At 43.7% G+C, this 16,809-nt stretch overlaps 1 protein-coding gene across 2 annotated transcripts in view; it reads left to right on the top strand.

Annotated features, from left to right (window-relative positions):
* The window catches only part of RPS24 (ribosomal protein S24), a 257,955-nt gene that overhangs the window by 47,065 nt on the left and 194,081 nt on the right, over positions 1-16,809 (top strand). Inside the window, exon 5 of one of the 2 annotated variants that reach the window (XM_070782169.1) lies at positions 10,804-10,814. The exons of the other annotated variant lie outside the window; for it this stretch is intronic. Coding sequence (XP_070638270.1) covers positions 10,804-10,806 — 3 coding nt within the window. The 3' untranslated portion in view covers positions 10,807-10,814. Of the gene's footprint in view, positions 1-10,803; positions 10,815-16,809 lie in introns of those variants that run through there. 2 annotated transcript variants of the gene reach the window in all.

Raw genomic sequence — 16,809 nt, forward strand, 5'->3', positions numbered from 1 at the left:
TTATCTATTGGCTTAATTTATCAGGAGAACTGCTCCCTCTGCTGGTCTGAACAGGGGGAAAAGATAATTGGGGGGCGTGGTAGATGGAAAAATCCACACCCCCCTCACCCCAAAGATGTCTCTGTCTTCATTCCAGCAACGTGTACATATGTTAACTTACATGGCAAAAGGGACATTGCAGATATGATTAAGGTTAAAGACCTTTCGATGTGATTATCCTGGATTATCCATCTGGGCCTAATCTAATCACAAGAGTCCTTGAAAGTGGAGAACATTTCCTGGCTGCCCTCAGAGAGATGGGATGACAGGGATGATGGCAGAAGAGGCAGGAGAAATCAGAGTATGAAAGGGACCTGACTTGCCATTGCTGGCTTTAACGTTGGAGGAAGAGTGTCATGACCCAAGCAATGCAGATGGCCTCTAGAAGTTGAGTACACAGGGAAACATGCTCCCCTAGAACCTCTAGAAATGACACAGCCCCGCGCATGCCTTGGACTTCTGACCTACAGAGCTGGGAGGCCTTTGTGTTAAGTCACGGTCTGTAGTTATTTGTTATGACAGCAATAGGAAGTGAATATAGAGAAAGACATGAGGTTGGAGAGAGGGTACAGCATTGGGTCCAGTCAAATTGCATGAGTTGCTCATGAGTTGAGTGGACATCTTGGAATACAGCCAGGCTTGAACCATTCTGCCAAGACATATCCAAGAGCCCAGATGCAGGGGAAGGAGCTTAGCAGTAAGAGGCTTTGGGATAGATCACCAAGGGTGACAGCTGAGAAAGATCAAATGAGATTAGGTTGGAGCAGATGTGGGGGCTGTGCAATGGACAGTCCTGCTTCCTGTAGGGCCTCCGGAAGAGCTCATGCATGTGTTCCAGGATCAGTTTGGGACCTGTCACACAGAGATTATTACCAGAGACAGTGAAGATTGGGCCATGGAAGAGCTATTTCTATCAGTTAGTTAGACTAGGCTAATGCTAAGTAACAAATAGTCCACAAATATTAGCACTTTGTAACAATGGAGTATATTCCCCATGAGTTCTCCATGTCCATCTCTACTCATCCTTCTGGGATCCATGCTCACATGTCATGTGCTAAAGCATGCCACATGGCTCCACCTAACTTCAAGGGGAAAGGAAACTGTAATCTTACTATATGCCTGGGGCTATAATTGGGGATAGTTAACCCCCAGAACCAATGCTCACCAGTCCTCTTTTCGTTTCTATTCTTTCCAGGCCCAAAAGCTCCTGAGGAGAAAGGATCCCAGGAGAGGAAGGAGAGGAGGGAGAAAGAGCAGAGCATGTACCCTCCCTCGTAGCATGACTCTCAGATTGATGCCTGACTAGTATGGGAGGAAGGGTAGCATGTGACAATTGAATTAGTTATCCAACTGAGATTTTAAGCCACACTGGGCTTTTCATTTAGATTTTGAAAGGATATGGGAGGTTCTTCCTGTGATGTCATTACAAAATAAGAAACTGAGATTCATCAGGGCATGGATGAAGGCTGCTGCTGCTGCTGCTAAGTAGCTTCAGTCATGTCCGACTCTGTGCGACCCCATAGACGGCAGCCCACCAGGGTCCTCTGTCCCTGGGATTCTCCAGGCAAGAACGCTGGAGTGGGTTGCCATTTCCTTCTCCAATGCTTGAAAGTGAAAAAGTAAAGTGAAGTCGCTCAGTCGTGTCCGACTCCTAGTGACCCCATGGACTGCAGCCCACCAGACCCCTCCGTCCATGGGATTTTCCAGGCAAGAGTACTGGAGTGGGGTGCCATCGCCTTCTCTGTGGATGAAGGCTGCTGCTAAGTCACTTTAGTCGTGTCCAACTCTGTGTGACCCCATAGATGGCAGCCTACCAGGCTCCCCTGTCCCTGGGATTCTCCAGGCAAGAACACTGGAGTGGGTTGCCATTTCCTTCTCCAACGCATGGAAGTGAAAAGTGAAAGTGAAGTCGCTCAGTCGTGTCTGACTCTTAGCAACCCCATGGACTGCAGCCCACCAGGCTCCTCCATCCATGGGATTTTCCAGGCAAGAGTACTGGAGTGGGGTGCCATTGCCTTCTCCGGTGGGTGAAGGCAGTACTTAGAAAATAAAGTTTTTTTTATTTGGCCCACTAATTTCAGCTTTGCAAACCAACTACCAATGCATTTAATCCTCAGAATGATCCTTTGAAGTAGTCACTATTATTACCTTCATTTTATATATTACCAAACTCAGGCTCAGAGAGGTAAAGTAACATGTCCAATGGTACACAGCTCTAGCAGTGAGCCAAAACTCAAACTCAGATTTGTCTGCAAGTACACTTCTGGGCATCTCCAATGGCTCAGTGGTAAAGATTCTGCCTGCGATGCAAGGGACATGGGTTTGATTCCTGGTTGGGAAAGATCCCCTGGAGGAGGGCATGGCAACCCACTCCAGTATTCTTGCCTGGAGAATCCCATGGATGGAGGAGCCTGGTGGGCTATAGTCCATAGGGTTGCAAAGAGTCAGCCATAACTGAAGTGACTGGGCTTGCACAGGCATGCAAGTATACTTTTAAAAGTCACACTTGGAGGGAAGGCGCCAAGATGGCGGAGGAGTAGGACGGGGAAAACACTTTCTCCCCCACAAATTCATCAAAAGAGCATTTAAACGTCGAGTAAATTCCACAAAACAACTTCTGAATGCCGGCAGAGGACATCAGGCACCCAGAAAAGCAACCCAACTCCTCGAAAGGAGGTAGGAAAAAATATTAAAGACAATAAAAGAGACAAAAGAGGGAGGGACGGAGTTCCGTCCCGGGAAGGGAGTCTTAAAAAGAGAGAGGTTTCCAAACACCAGGAAACCTTCTCACTGCCGAATCCGTGCCGGGCTTTGGAAGCACAGAGGACAACATAACAGGGAGAAAAAATAAATAAACAATTAAAACTCGCAGATTGCGAGCCCTACGGTAACTCCTCCAGCGGAGAAGCAGCGCAGACGCCTGCATCCGCCATTAGCAAGCGGGGGCTGGGCAGGGAGGCGCGGCGCGGGCTGCATCGCTGAGAGTAAGAATCTGGCCTGAATACCCTGAGCGCTATCTGAGCGAAATAATTTGGGCTAGCAAACCAGACTGTGGGATATCTACCATGCGAAAAGCCAGCCCTAACCTAAGACACCGCCAGCCCGCGCACGGAACAAAGGACTAAACAGAGGTAGCCGGCTGCAAACCTTCCCCCTCCGGTGACAGGCAGCCAGAGCCGGAAGGGGGCAATCGCAGCCCCAGAGAGACATTATCTATAAAACTGGCTTCTTTGCTAACTAAAACTTATTGGGGGTCTGGATGGTCAACATCTGCCTGAGAAGGTGCGCCGGTTTTACACCCAGATAACCAAGTGGCGGGGAGGCGATAAGTCGCAGCATTGGCGCTTGCCAAACACCTCATCACCTGAGCTGCTCGGACCTGGGAAGAGCACAAAACGCAGCCCCAACTGAGTCTGCGCCTCTGAGGACTACCTGAGTGCCTGAACCTGAGCGGCTTGGACCTGGGAGGTGCATGCAACCCAGGGCCAGCCTCGGATTGTTCCCGGCGGAACAACCTAGAGCCTGAGCAGTGTGGGCAGGGAGGCTACACGCGCCGTGAGCGGGGGCAGACCCAGTGTGTCTGAGGCACTGCGAGCACACGCCAGTGTCATTTGTTTGCAGCATCCCTCCCTCCCTCCCCATAGCGCGACTGAACAAAGAGAAGAAATACAGCTCCACCCACCAGAACACCGACACAAGCTTCCCTAACCAGGAAACCTTGACAAGCCACCTGTACAAACCCACACACAGCGAGGAAACGCCACAATAAAGAGAACTCCACAAACTGCCAGAATACAGAAAGGACTCCCAAACTCAGCAATTTAAACAAGATGAAGAGACAGAGGAATACCCAGCAGATAAAGGAACAGGATAAATGCCCACCAAACCAAACAAAAGAGGAAGAGATAGGGAATCTACCTGATAAAGAATTCCAAATAATGATAGTGAAATTGATCCAAAATCTTGAAATTAAAATGGAATCACAGATAAATAGCCTGGAGACAAGGATTGAGAAGATGCAAGAAAGGCTTAACAAGGACCTAGAAGAAATAAAAAAGAGTCAATATATAATGAATAATGCAATAAATGAAATTAAAAACACTCTGGAGGCAACAAATAGTAGAATAACAGAGGCAGAAGACAGGATTAGTGAATTAGAAGATAGAATGGTAGAAATAAATGAATCAGAGAGGATAAAAGAAAAACGAATTAAAAGAAATGAGGACAATCTCAGAGACCTCCAGGACAATATTAAACGCTACAACATTCGAATCATAGGGGTTCCAGAAGAAGAAGACAAAAAGAAAGACCATGAGAAAATACTTGAGGAGATAATAGTTGAAAACTTCCCTAAAATGGGGAAGGAAATAATCACCCAAGTCCAAGAAACCCAGAGAGTCCCAAACAGGATAAACCCAAGGAGAAACACCCCAAGACACATATTAATCAAATTAACAAAGATCAAACACAAAGAACAAATATTAAAAGCAGCAAGGGAAAAACAACAAATAACACACAAGGGAATTCCCATAAGGATAACAGCTGATCTTTCAATAGAAACTCTTCAAGCCAGGAGGGAATGGCAAGACATACTTAAAGTGATGAAAGAAAATAACCTACAGCCCAGATTATTGTACCCAGCAAGGATCTCATTCAAGTATGAAGGAGAAATCAGAAGCTTTTCAGACAAGCAAAAGCTGAGAGAATTCTGCACCACCAAACCAGCTCTCCAACAAATACTAAAGGATATTCTCTAGACAGGAAACACAAAAATGGTGTATAAATTCGAACCCAAAACAATAAAGTAAATGGCAATGGGATCATACTTATCAGTAATTACCTTAAACGTAAATGGGTTGAATGCCCCAACCAAAAGACAAAGACTGGCTGAATGGATACAAAAACAAGACCCCTACATATGTTGTCTACAAGAGACCCACCTCAAAACAGGGGACACATACAGACTGAAAGTGAAGGGCTGGAAAAAGATTTTCCATGCAAATTGGGACCAAAAGAAAGCAGGAGTCACAATACTCGTATCAGATAAATTAGACTTTAAAACAAAGGCTGTGAAAAGAGACAAAGAAGGTCACTACATAATGATCAAAGGATCAATCCAAGAAGAAGATATAACAATTATAAATATATATCCACCCAACATGGGAGCACCGCAGTATGTAAGACAAATCCTAACAAGTATGAAAGGAGAAATTAACAATAACACAATAATAGTGGGAGACTTTAATACCCCACTCACACTTATGGATAGATCAACTAAACAGAAAATTAACAAGGAAAAAAAAAAAACAAAACAAAACATGTATCTATAAAGTTCACTAAAGCAAAGCACAGTAAAATGAGGTATGGCAATAAAAGGTGTTAAATTCATCAAATTAAAAAAAAAAAAATAAAGTGCTGAAAAATTAAAGCGGTCAATTCTGTAATAGATATTCATTGAAAGTATCTTTTGAAATGGGGGTGAAAACACCTTCAGAGAAATGAAAGCTAAGGAAGCATGCACGAGCTATAAAAAATGATAAAGTAAAAAAAAAAAAAAAGAAAGAAAGAAATGGAGGACAGGAGACAAAGAGAAGAGGAAAAACAGGTTTCTCCAATCTATCCCTGGGATCATATGCGCAGAGCAGCCAGAGAGACTGAGGAACAGCCACACAAGCTGTTGCCTCTTTATGAAACACCCACTGGGAGAAATAATCAGTCCATGAGAGTTAATAAGCCTTTTTCTTATCAAAAAATACAAAGAATCAAGGAGGATCTGGGAGACTATTTAGAGGACCCAGAAAAATATATTAGAGCTTTTAAAGGTGTTACTCTGCTTTATGACCTCACTTGGAAGGATGTGATGTATATCTTGGGACAAACGCTGACTCCTGAGTCAAAGACTCGAGTTTTGGGAAAAGCGGTTGCTTATGGAGATGAGTGGCTTGGTAACGAATCAGTAGGGAAGAGGGAGAACGAGATAGCGGCCCTCCCTACTGGGAATCAGGCGGTCCCAACTATAGAACCAGACTGGGACTACAACACAGCTAAAGGAAGATGGGATCAGAGTCATTTTGTTAGATGTATTCTTGAAGGACTTAGGCAGGCGCGTTCTAAGCCTTTAAACTATGGCAAATTGGCAGATATAGAACAGGAGGAGAAAGAAGCTCCTGGTAAATTCCTAGATAGACTGAGAGAAGGCCTTCGCAGATTCACTGAGATTGATCCCGAAAGTGAAGAGGGAAAAGTGATCTTAAAGGATAGATTTCTCACTCAGTCGGCTCCAGATAAAAAAAAAAAAAAAAAGTCACACTTGCGTCCCTGTGCCATAGTACTCTGATATAAGTGACCCTTCTAAAGGAAACAAGAAGAGACTCACTTACACTGGGAGTTATCCCTTTGTGGGTAGGAGGGTAAATTTAGAAAGATCTTCAGGATGTAGCAAAAGGGAACCCACATTTCTGGGACACCTGCTCTGCGCCAGGTGCACCACATACTTGGCATGTATTATCTCATTTACCTCCTGGGCAACTCTATAAGATAAGGAATTCCATTCCAGTTTTGCAGGTGAGTCAAATGGAGGCATCAAGAGGCCATGTGACTTGCCCTATGTCAAGTAACTAACAGGCAAGATTTAAATCCAGTTCTGTCTGTTTTGCAAAGCTCTCTCCACCCATCAGCAATTCCCAATGAATGCATTTTGGAGGAGTTAGAGTTGGAGGGGGTGGTCTTGGTGGAACAGTTGAGAAGGGCTTCCAGAATGAGAGGGTGTGATAAAGCAAGAAAGGTTGCAAGTGAAGGTGCAGAGATGAGAGTTTGGGGACTCAAGAGTGGACAGATCTGGTTGTCACCTGGAGTGTGTAAAAACAGTGGAGGTGAGAAAAAAGGCGATCCGGAGCCAGATGGGGTCTTGTTTGGGATGTCGGGATGAAGAGTTTGGCTTTGTTCCTGCAGGTCTTGGGAGACCATTTGCAGTGAAGTCTGGCAAGCTGCTGGGGAGGACTAGGAAGCCCCAGGCCTTAGCGCAGGGGCTTTCTGCACATAGAGGCATGGTCCTCTGGACAGGTGGAAGACAGGAAGGGGTACTTCAGGCAGAAAGGACTGCCTCAGGACAAGGCATGGCCAGGGTTGGGGGAGATGGTGGGAGAAGATTCCAGCCACAGAAGACAGACAATGGAAGGCACCAAAGCAGGCAGGATGCATAAGGCAGCAGAAAGAGTGTGTTTTTGGCACATGACAGGTCTCTTTCTGGTCTCGGCTGTGTCTTTTAGTGTCTTTGCGACACTGGGCACATAATTCTGCTTTTATGACACTTAAATTCAGTGAGATCTGTGTGGTAGAAGCTGTATTTTACTGTACTTGACTTGCTCAAAAAGGTAGCCTCTTTGATTTTCCTGACCTTCTTGCTGAGCTCCTCTTCTGCAGGAGAATAGGAAACCCAACATGCCAGTGACAGCCTCTGCCAGTCTGTTCAGTCTCTTCTCAGTGCAAATGTCCCCATTCATCATTTTATTTTGTTCTCAGAGCTGATTGAATGGTCCCTCTTGGGACTTCCCTGGTGGTCCAGTGGTCAGGACTTGAGCTTCCACTACAGAGGGCATGGGTTTGCTCCCTGGTCGGGGAACTAGGATCTCACATGTTGTGTGGTACAGCCAGAAAAAAAAAATGGTAAAAAAAAAAAAGTCCCACCTGAATAGCTCTTCAAGTCAATGCTCGGTCTTTCAGCTTCTTTCCTTCTCTTGCTTTTCTGCACTCCTAGGGCAGTGAGGACAGGTGTCCTCCAGGCCCAAGAGCTGGTCTGCTCTGCCCCTGCACTGCGGGCGCTAGGTATGACTGATCTCTTCCAGACTTCTAGGGATGTCTCTGGTTTTGGCCGTTTGTCCTTGGGTCATACAATTCCTGTCCATGGTGGCCTCTGTCTCTGGATCCTGGGGGGCCTCTGCCCTCTCAGTACCTCTGTGTGCCCTCTTTGGATCGCCCTGTTGGTGGAGGGTCAGGGGTGCTGTCTCAGGCTCAGTCCTCTGGCCATTTCCTGCAGACGCTGCTGAGCCATCACCCTTTACTGTGCTGGAATTCTCTTATGAGGGGCTTTTCCTGGAGGCTTACAGACTCCTGCCAGTAGACATGGGGAGTGGGTCTTTAGTTCTTTGAATGGTCTTGGCTTTCCTCTTGATTCATCTAATTTATCACTTCAAAGTGAGATTGAAGTTAGAGGGGAAAGGTAGAACATGATAGCCAGCTTCCTGTCAATTCTTCTCTCCCTTCCTCCATCCATCTTTTCTTTCTCATCACTTCTTGAATGTGAAGGGATGAACACCTTGGCTTTTACTCTGGGGAAATACAGCACCCTAGACCATGCATTTTGGGGTGCTGACTCCATGCCTAAACCCTAGGGATGGACAGATTCCTTAGGCCTGGACGACCAGGTTAGTCCCTTCCCCTGTCCAGGCACTGGTTCAGGGATAAACATGTGACCACATTTGTGTAATGAGATACAGGTCTGGGAACTAATTAGAATAGAGAGGCTCTCTTTTAAATTTTGTAATTTTGAAATATAATTTATACAGAGTGAAAGGTACAGATCTTCAGTATTTGGTTTGAAGAGTTTGACAAATGTTTAGTTGACCCTTGAAAGACATGGGTTTGAACTGCACAGGTCTTCTTACTAATGGAGTTTTTTCAATAAAAAATACATATTGAAGTACTATAAGGTCCACGGTTGCCTCTGTGGATGTGGCATTGTGAATACAGAGGGCCGACTGTGGGCTTATAGAGGATTTTTACTGTGTGGGGTGACCCTAGCCCCCTGTGTTGTTTAAGGTTCAACTGTTTACACGTTCATGTAACTAACACGCAAATCAAGGTACAGATCATTTCCATCACCTAAGAGGGTCCCTCTGGCTCTTTTCCAGTCAATCCCAGGAAGTGTCCACTTGCCCCTTCTCGGTCAATACCACTCTTTCCCCAGTGCACAAAGCAGAGGCAATCACGAGTCTGACTTTTTATCACCATAACTTACTTTTCCTGTTCTAGAACTTTACAGTCTGTTCCACTTCTCTGTCTTTCCTTTATCCAATATCACACTGCCTTGATATACTGCCTTGAACTTCAGTTCAGTTCAGTCACTCAGTCGTGTCTGACTCTTCATGACCCCATGAATTGCAGCATGCCAGGTCTCCCTGTCCATCACCAACTCCCAGAGTTCACTCAGACTCACGTCCACTGAGTCAGTGATGCCATCCAGCCATCTCATCCTCTGTCATCCCCTTCTCCTCTTGCCCCCAATCCCTCCTAGCATCAGAGTCTTTTCCAATGAGTCAAGTCTTCGCATGGGGTGGCCAAAGTACTGGAGTTTCAGCTTTAGCATCATTCCTTCCAAAGAAATCCCAGGACTGATCTCCTTCAGAATGGACTGGTTGGATCTCCTTGCAGTCCAAGGGACTCTCAAGAATCTTCTCCAACACCACAGTTCAAAAGCATCAATTCTTCGGCGCTCAGCATTCTTCACAGTCCAACTCTCACATCCATACATGACCACAGGAAAAACCATAGCCTTGACTAGATGGACCTTCGTTGGCAAAGTAATGTCTCTGCTTTTGAATACACTATCTAGGTTGGTCATAACTTTCCTTCTAAGGAGTAAGCATCTTTTAATTTCATGGCTGCAGTCACCATCTGCAGTGATTTTGGAGCCCAGAAAAATAAAGTCTGACACTGTTTCCCCATCTATTTCCCATGAAGTGATGGGACTGGATGCCATGATCTTTGTTTTCTGAATGTTGAGCTTTAAGCCAACTTTTTCACTCTCCTCTTTCACTTTCATCGAGAGGCTTTTTAGTTCCTCTTTACTTTCTGCCACAAGTAGTATGAATTTTCTAATTTTGTCTTTTTCAAGATTTTTTAAAAATCTCTAGGTCCTTTGAATTTTCATATCAATTTTTATTTATCTTATTATTTTAAAAATATGTATTTATTTGGCTGCACATGGTCTTAGTTGCAGCATATGGTATCTCGTTCCCTAACCAGGAATCAAACCTGGGCCCCTTGCATTGGGACTGTGGAGTCATAGCTACTGAACCACCAGGGAATTCCCCTCATATCAGTTTTAGAAACAACACTTTCAATTCTTCAAAAAACAAGATGATGGGATTTTGATTGGGACCTCATTAAATCTACAGATCCATTTAGAAAAAGTTGACATCTTATCCAGATTGAATCTTGCCATCCATGAATTTATCTCTTTCCATTTTTTAAGTTTTTCTTTCATTTCTTTCAGCAATATTATGCCATTCTCAGTGTAGAGTCTTTCATTATGTTCATTCCCAAGTATTTTATTTTGTGTTGCTATTGTAAACAGTTTTTTAAAATTTCATTTCCCACTGTTTGTTGCTCCTATAGAGATTCTCTTTTCAGTGTTTGCTAAGCTTGGTGGGAGGTAAGCCATGCAGAGGTTACCATGGGGAGATGGTCTCCCTGAGAGTAAATTCAAAAGAGGTGGGGCATGGGACTTCCCTGGTGGTCCAGTGGTTAAGACTCTGTGCGTCCACTACAGGGGACAGGCCTCCATCCCTGGTTAGTGAACAAAGGTCCCACATGCCTCATGGTGTGGCCAAAAGATAATAAAAATTATGTATAAAAAGAGGGAAGCAGAGATGAAAACTAAAGAGAGATAAGGAAAGAGAGGAGGCGGGAAAGAGAAATAAAAAGAGAGAGATATCCTGGAGGTCACTGGAAACAATATGTATGTTTGTTTTGGGTAAGCCATTTTGAGCTGGATTCCTATAGTTTGCGGCTGAGAGTCTTGACTAATCCAGTGCAGACTCCTGTGTATGTGAGAGTATGAGTTCCATGCCTATGAAGAAAAGAAAAACAAAAAAAAGAAAAGAAAAATATGGGTAACCAATTCTTACTCCATCTTCCCACGAGTGAGAGCTGCAGGGGTGCCAGTTTCTTCACTGCTGCTGCTGCTGCTGCTAAGTTGCTTCAGTCGTGTCCGACTCTATGCGACCCCATAGACGGCAGCCCACCAGGCTCCCCCATCCCTGGGATTCTCCAGGCATGAATACTGGAGTGGGTTGCCATTTCCTTCTCCAATGCATGAAAGTGAAAAGTGAAAGTGAAGTTGCTCAGTCGTGTCTGACTCTTAGCAACCCCATGGACTGCAGCCCACCAGGCTCCTCCGTCCACGGGGTTTTCCAGGCAAGAGTACTGGAGTGGGTTGCCATTGCCTTCTCTGATTAACATAATGATATCACTATATTCTAGAACATAAAAGTCTATTTTAAGAATGGATGGATGAATGAATAGCAAAGTGTTTAACTGATTAAAAAAATATTCTTCAATCCCAAATTCAATACACAATCTTTTCTAGCCATGGTCTTAAGAAGAATATCAACATTCATTAATTAATTCATTCAATAATATGTAAAGAATGCCTACTATATGCCAGGCCAGTATTGGTCCTGTGAATGAGTAAAGTAAGTTCCTAAGTTCATGGTGCTTATAGCCTTGTGGTAAAAGGCAGACAATATCATGATTTTTTAAAAAAAAGTAATGTTTCAAGAACATGTGGTACATATATACAATGGAATATTACTTAGTCATAAAAAGGATAAAACCATGCCATTTGCAGCAACATAGATGAACCCAGAGATTATCACATTAAGTGAAATAAATCAGAGAAAGATAAATATAATATATCACTTATATGTGGAATTTAAAAAATTATATAAATTATACAAACTTATTTACAAAACAGAAAAAAACTCAACAGAATTGGAAAACAAACTTATGGCTACCAAAGGGAAAGTGTGGAAGAAGGGATAAATTAGCAGTTTGAGATTAACAGATACACATTATCATATATAAAATAGATAAAAAACAAAGACCTACTGTATACCACAGGGAACTATATTCAATAACTTGCAATAACCTGAAATGGAAAAGAACCTGAAAAAGAATATATATATGTATATACATATATAACTGAATCACTTTGCTGTATACTTGAAACTAACACAACATTATAAATTAACTACGTGTATGTGCTCAGTCATGTCCAACTCTTTGTGACCCTATGGACTTGTAGCTCTTCAGGGTCCTCTGTCCACCGAATTTTCCAGGCAAGAATACTGAAATGGAGTGCCATTTCCTCCTTCAGGAGATTCCCTGACCCAGGGATTGAACCCACTTCTCTTGTGTCTCTTGCAATAGCCCGTGGATTCTTTTCCACTGAGCCCCCTTGGAAACCATTAATGGAAGGGTCTTTTGAGTCATGTTCTACATGCTGGTCAGGAGAGGCCTCTTAGTAACCTTGAGAATTTCCACAGAAACTTGGAGGAAGGTATGTGGATTCTATGAGAAGATTAATCCCAGCTGTGGGAATGGCAGGTGCAAGGGTCCTGCGGAGGCTGTGGCCTTGGTGTATGAGTAATAGTAGAGAAGCCCATGGGGCTGGGAATGATATGAAGGAAAAAGAGTATTTGAGCTGTGAAAATTAATAGGAGTAAGCCCATTGCTTAATTCTCTTCTCCCCTTCCTCCTCTTTCCCTCCCCTCTGCTACTATTAAGCTTGTAGAATAGAACTATAGACTATACTGGCTTTACAACATAGGAAAATGCCAGTGAATATTATGGGGTGGTGTTTGAATAATGTAACATCGGGATGTCCTAATAAGGCTGACAGCACGAAGTTCTTGTCTTTCAAGACTTGTTATTTCTTGGAATACCACTCAGAGGATTTATGTAAAGTATACTATGCATATGGACTTATTAATATTTATTTTATTTGCAAGAACAACTCATCATTATTAGCAAAAAGAGCCTCAAACACACAGAGACAACACAACAACAGCTATGAGCAAGACTGACTCATGTCAACTGCGACCTTCAACTCTATATGTCCGAGTTGTCTGTTCTTGGCTGTGACTTGAGATTGCTGTGTTCCTTCAATCCAAAATGTCTCTATATTGATATGCTTTAATTTGCACAGGAGAATTATGTTATATTTTCTTGTTTCCTTGCATGATTTTTCTTGGGAGTTGAGATTGTTTAACACCGAAATCGGATTGATTATATTCTTTGCAGCTAAAGATGGAGAAGCTCTATACAGTCAGCAAAAACAAGAACAGGAGCTGACTGTGGCCCAGACCATGAACTCCTTATTGCCAAATTCAGACTTAAATTGAAGAAAGTAGGGAAAACCACTAGACCATTCAGGTATGACCTAAATCAAATCCCTTATAATTATAAAGTGAAAGTGACAAATAGATTCAAGGGGTTAGATCTGATAGATAGAATGCCTGAAAAACTATGGATGGAGGTTCGTGATATTGTACAGGAGACAGGGATCAAGACCATCCCCAAGGAAAAGAAAGGCAAAAAGGCAAAATGGTTGTCTGAAGAGGCCTTACAAATAGATGTGAATAGAAAAGAAGTGAAAGGCAAAGGAGAGAAGGAAAGGTATAACCATTTGAATGCAGAGTTCCAAAGAATAGCAAGGAGAGATAAGAAAGCCTTCCTCAGTGATCAGTGCAAAGAAATAGAGGAAAACAATAGAATGGGAAAGACTAGAGATCTCTTCAAGAAAATTAGAGATACCAAGGGAACATTTCATGCAAAGATGGGCTCTATAAAGGACAGAAATTCTATGGACCTAACAGAAGCAGAGGATATTAAGAAGAGGTGGCAAGAATACACAGAAGTACTTTACAAAAAAGTGACCCAGACAATCACGATGGTGTGATCACTCACACCATTCCAGACATCTTGGAATGCAAAGTCGAGTAGGCCTTAGGAAGCATCACTATGAACAAAGCTAGTGGAGGTGATGGAATTCCAGTTGAGCTATATCAAATCCTGAAAGATGATGCTGTGAAAGTGCTGCACTCAATATGCCAGCAAATTTGGAAAACTCAGCAGTGGCCACAGGACTGGAAAATGTCAGTTTTCATTCCAATCCCAAAGAAAGGCAATGCCAAAGAATGCTTAAACTACCGCACAATTGCACTCATCTCACACGCTAGCAAAGTAATGCTCAAAATTCTCCAAGCCAGGCTTCTACAGTACTTGAACTGTGAATTTCCAGATGTTCAAGCTAGATTTAGGGAAGGCAGAGGAACCAGAAATCAAATTGCCAACATCTGCTGGATCATCGAAAAAGCAAGAGAGTTCCCGAAAAGCATCTGCTTTATTGACTATGCCAAAGCCTTTGACTGTGTGGATCACAAAGAGTGGTTCACAAAGAGTGTGGTAGAGTCAGACACGACTGAGCGACTGAACTGAACTGAGTTTCAAAAAGAACATTTAAATTCCCTGAGAAGTAACAAGATAGGCTAGTCTTGAGGGAAGTGCAGATGTAAGCTAGAGGATCTGGGTAAGGTAAATATGATGAGCAGCTGTTGAACTCACACTAGGCTACCTATAGGAGCTACCATGTGAGGTGGGCTGTGAATGGTACCCCGGATTTAGAGACAGGAGGTGGAGGTAAGAGTCAGAAGGAAGACATTCCAGGTAGAAGGCACAGCTTTTGAAAAGAGAAACTGAGAAGTTGAAATTTGGGGATACACCAGGAAGTTGGATTCACCTTGAACAGAGTTTATGAAGAGGGAGATTGACAATATGATTGGAAGGGTAGCGTGGGGCTAACTCCTTGTGGAACACGGTGGGCTTCCTATACCGTTTGCATCTCCCCACCCTGTAAAGAAGGTACTTTAGCATTGTTTGTTTCCATGTTCTGATGAGGAACCTGAGGCATGTGAATTAAGGGATTTGCTTAAAGTCACACAGGTAATAAATGGTAGAAGCTGGGGAACATGAGCCCCCAGAGCCTGAAATCTAACGTCTTGCCCATCACAGGAGACGCTGGAAGTTTATGGAAGTGAAAGAGTGATTGGGGCTTTCTTTTTTTAAAAAAAAACCTTTATTTATTTGGCTGCATTGGGTCTTAGTTGCAGCACGTGGGATCTTCAACCTTTGCCCCCTGCACTGGGAGTGTGAAGTCTTAGCCACTGGACCACCAGGGAAGGCCCTACTGGGGCTTTCTTAAATGTCTGTTGAGTTGAATTGATATGTAGAAATTAGAGAGAAATCAGATTTTGGTTCAGTATGAACAAACACTTTCAGGAAAACTAGGCTTCTATAACAAGTTGTTTTAGCAATCAATTTTGGGGATCTCTCTCTCTTTCACTGATGTTGTGAATTTGTAACTGGTAATGGTTCTTTCTTCCTTTTAGCTACAAGGAAGCTTAATGTCAAATTTGTAGCTCTATAGAATGGCTGGTCTGCTTTTCTGCATGCTAATCTTACTCCTTGTTTTATTTTTTCCTGCCCTTTGGTCCCTTTGCTGTTAATTTTATCCCTTTGTGTTGGACATATCCAGTCAAGCTGCCTCAAATTTGCATATAATTAACTAATTATTGGGGGCACAGATTGAGAAATTGTAGCAGATACGCTGCCTTGTGAGGTCATGAGCTCACTGCCATCAGAGATATGTAAGAAGAGACTGGAGGACCTTTTGGCCCAAAGATCAGTTCCAAGAGTTTTTTATTATAAGAGTCAGAAATAGGTCATTCTTTGACTGCACCCATACCCATTCCCCTAACAAGGTGCACCCCAGTGCCCATAATAAAGTCTTCATCCTCCCGCCTGAGGTCCTCTGGCTTCACCAGCTAATGAGACTCTGGGGGCCGGGCACACAGGCTGCCTGGGACTGGGGCAGCAGTGCAGATGACATTAATAGCATGTGACTAGCCATGGACTGATTGAGTAAGCAGATGTTAAGGTCTGGGCTGATAATGACTCATTACTATTTGGGCAAAACCTGATAGAGACGCTCTCGCTCTAAGAATTAAGTAGTTTATGCTTCATCAGTTGTATTGAGCAGAGTGTAAATGGCCCTTCTGGGTACAGAACTCTCCAGTTAGGACAATTAGCATTCCTTCTACCCAGCAAGACATGGAAACAGGAAGTTTCCTTCCACTGAAGGGCAGGCGAGAGGAGGAGGGGAAGAACTTGAAGACAGAGGTGTGCATACTTAATATTTGCATTACCAGCATCCATCCCCCATCCTCCCCTGCTTTATCATTTGGAGATGTGCCTCTTTGCCACTCTCAGTCCAGGCAAGGGTGGGGCTCCTCTCTCACTCAAGTTGGGAGGGAGAGCAGGTAGCCCAAAGCTGGGCCAGTCATTGCCTGGGCCACAGTGATTGGTACAGGGAGGTGCGCTTGTGACCCGATCAGACTCCATGAGACTTGAGACATCTGCTGGGAATCTAGGGAAAGCCATTCTCTTACTCCTCCCAAAGGATGTGAAATAGGAGCTGCAGCAGCCATTTTGTGATTTGAACTCCCAGGCCTCTGAGTCACTGCAGCATCTGAGTCTCCCCAGATGGTGCTATGTGGAGCAGAGACTACTGTCCCCACTGAGACCTGTCCAAATGACAGATTTGCCAGCAAATATAAGATTGTTATTGTTTTAAGCCACTGCGTTTGAGGCTATTTGTTATACAGCAGTTGATATCTAGGACAGTTCATCTCTCATATCTTGCACTCTGGGCTAATCTTTTCTTATTTGCAAACCTGACCATCTTGCCTCTGCTTAAAAAGTCCTCAAGAGCCTGCAGGTTAAAGACCAAACTTCTTCATGTGTTATTCAAGGACTTGCAGGCTCTACCTCTGAGATCTTATCCCCCTGTCTTCCTCTTGGATATTCTGTCCTTCAGTCACACAGAGCTGCTCATAGCTCCATAAACAGCTCCTACTCCCAGCTCATACT

Source organism: Bos indicus, chromosome 28 (genome assembly GCF_029378745.1).
Source record: "Bos indicus isolate NIAB-ARS_2022 breed Sahiwal x Tharparkar chromosome 28, NIAB-ARS_B.indTharparkar_mat_pri_1.0, whole genome shotgun sequence".
Lineage (NCBI taxonomy): Eukaryota > Metazoa > Chordata > Mammalia > Artiodactyla > Bovidae > Bos > Bos indicus.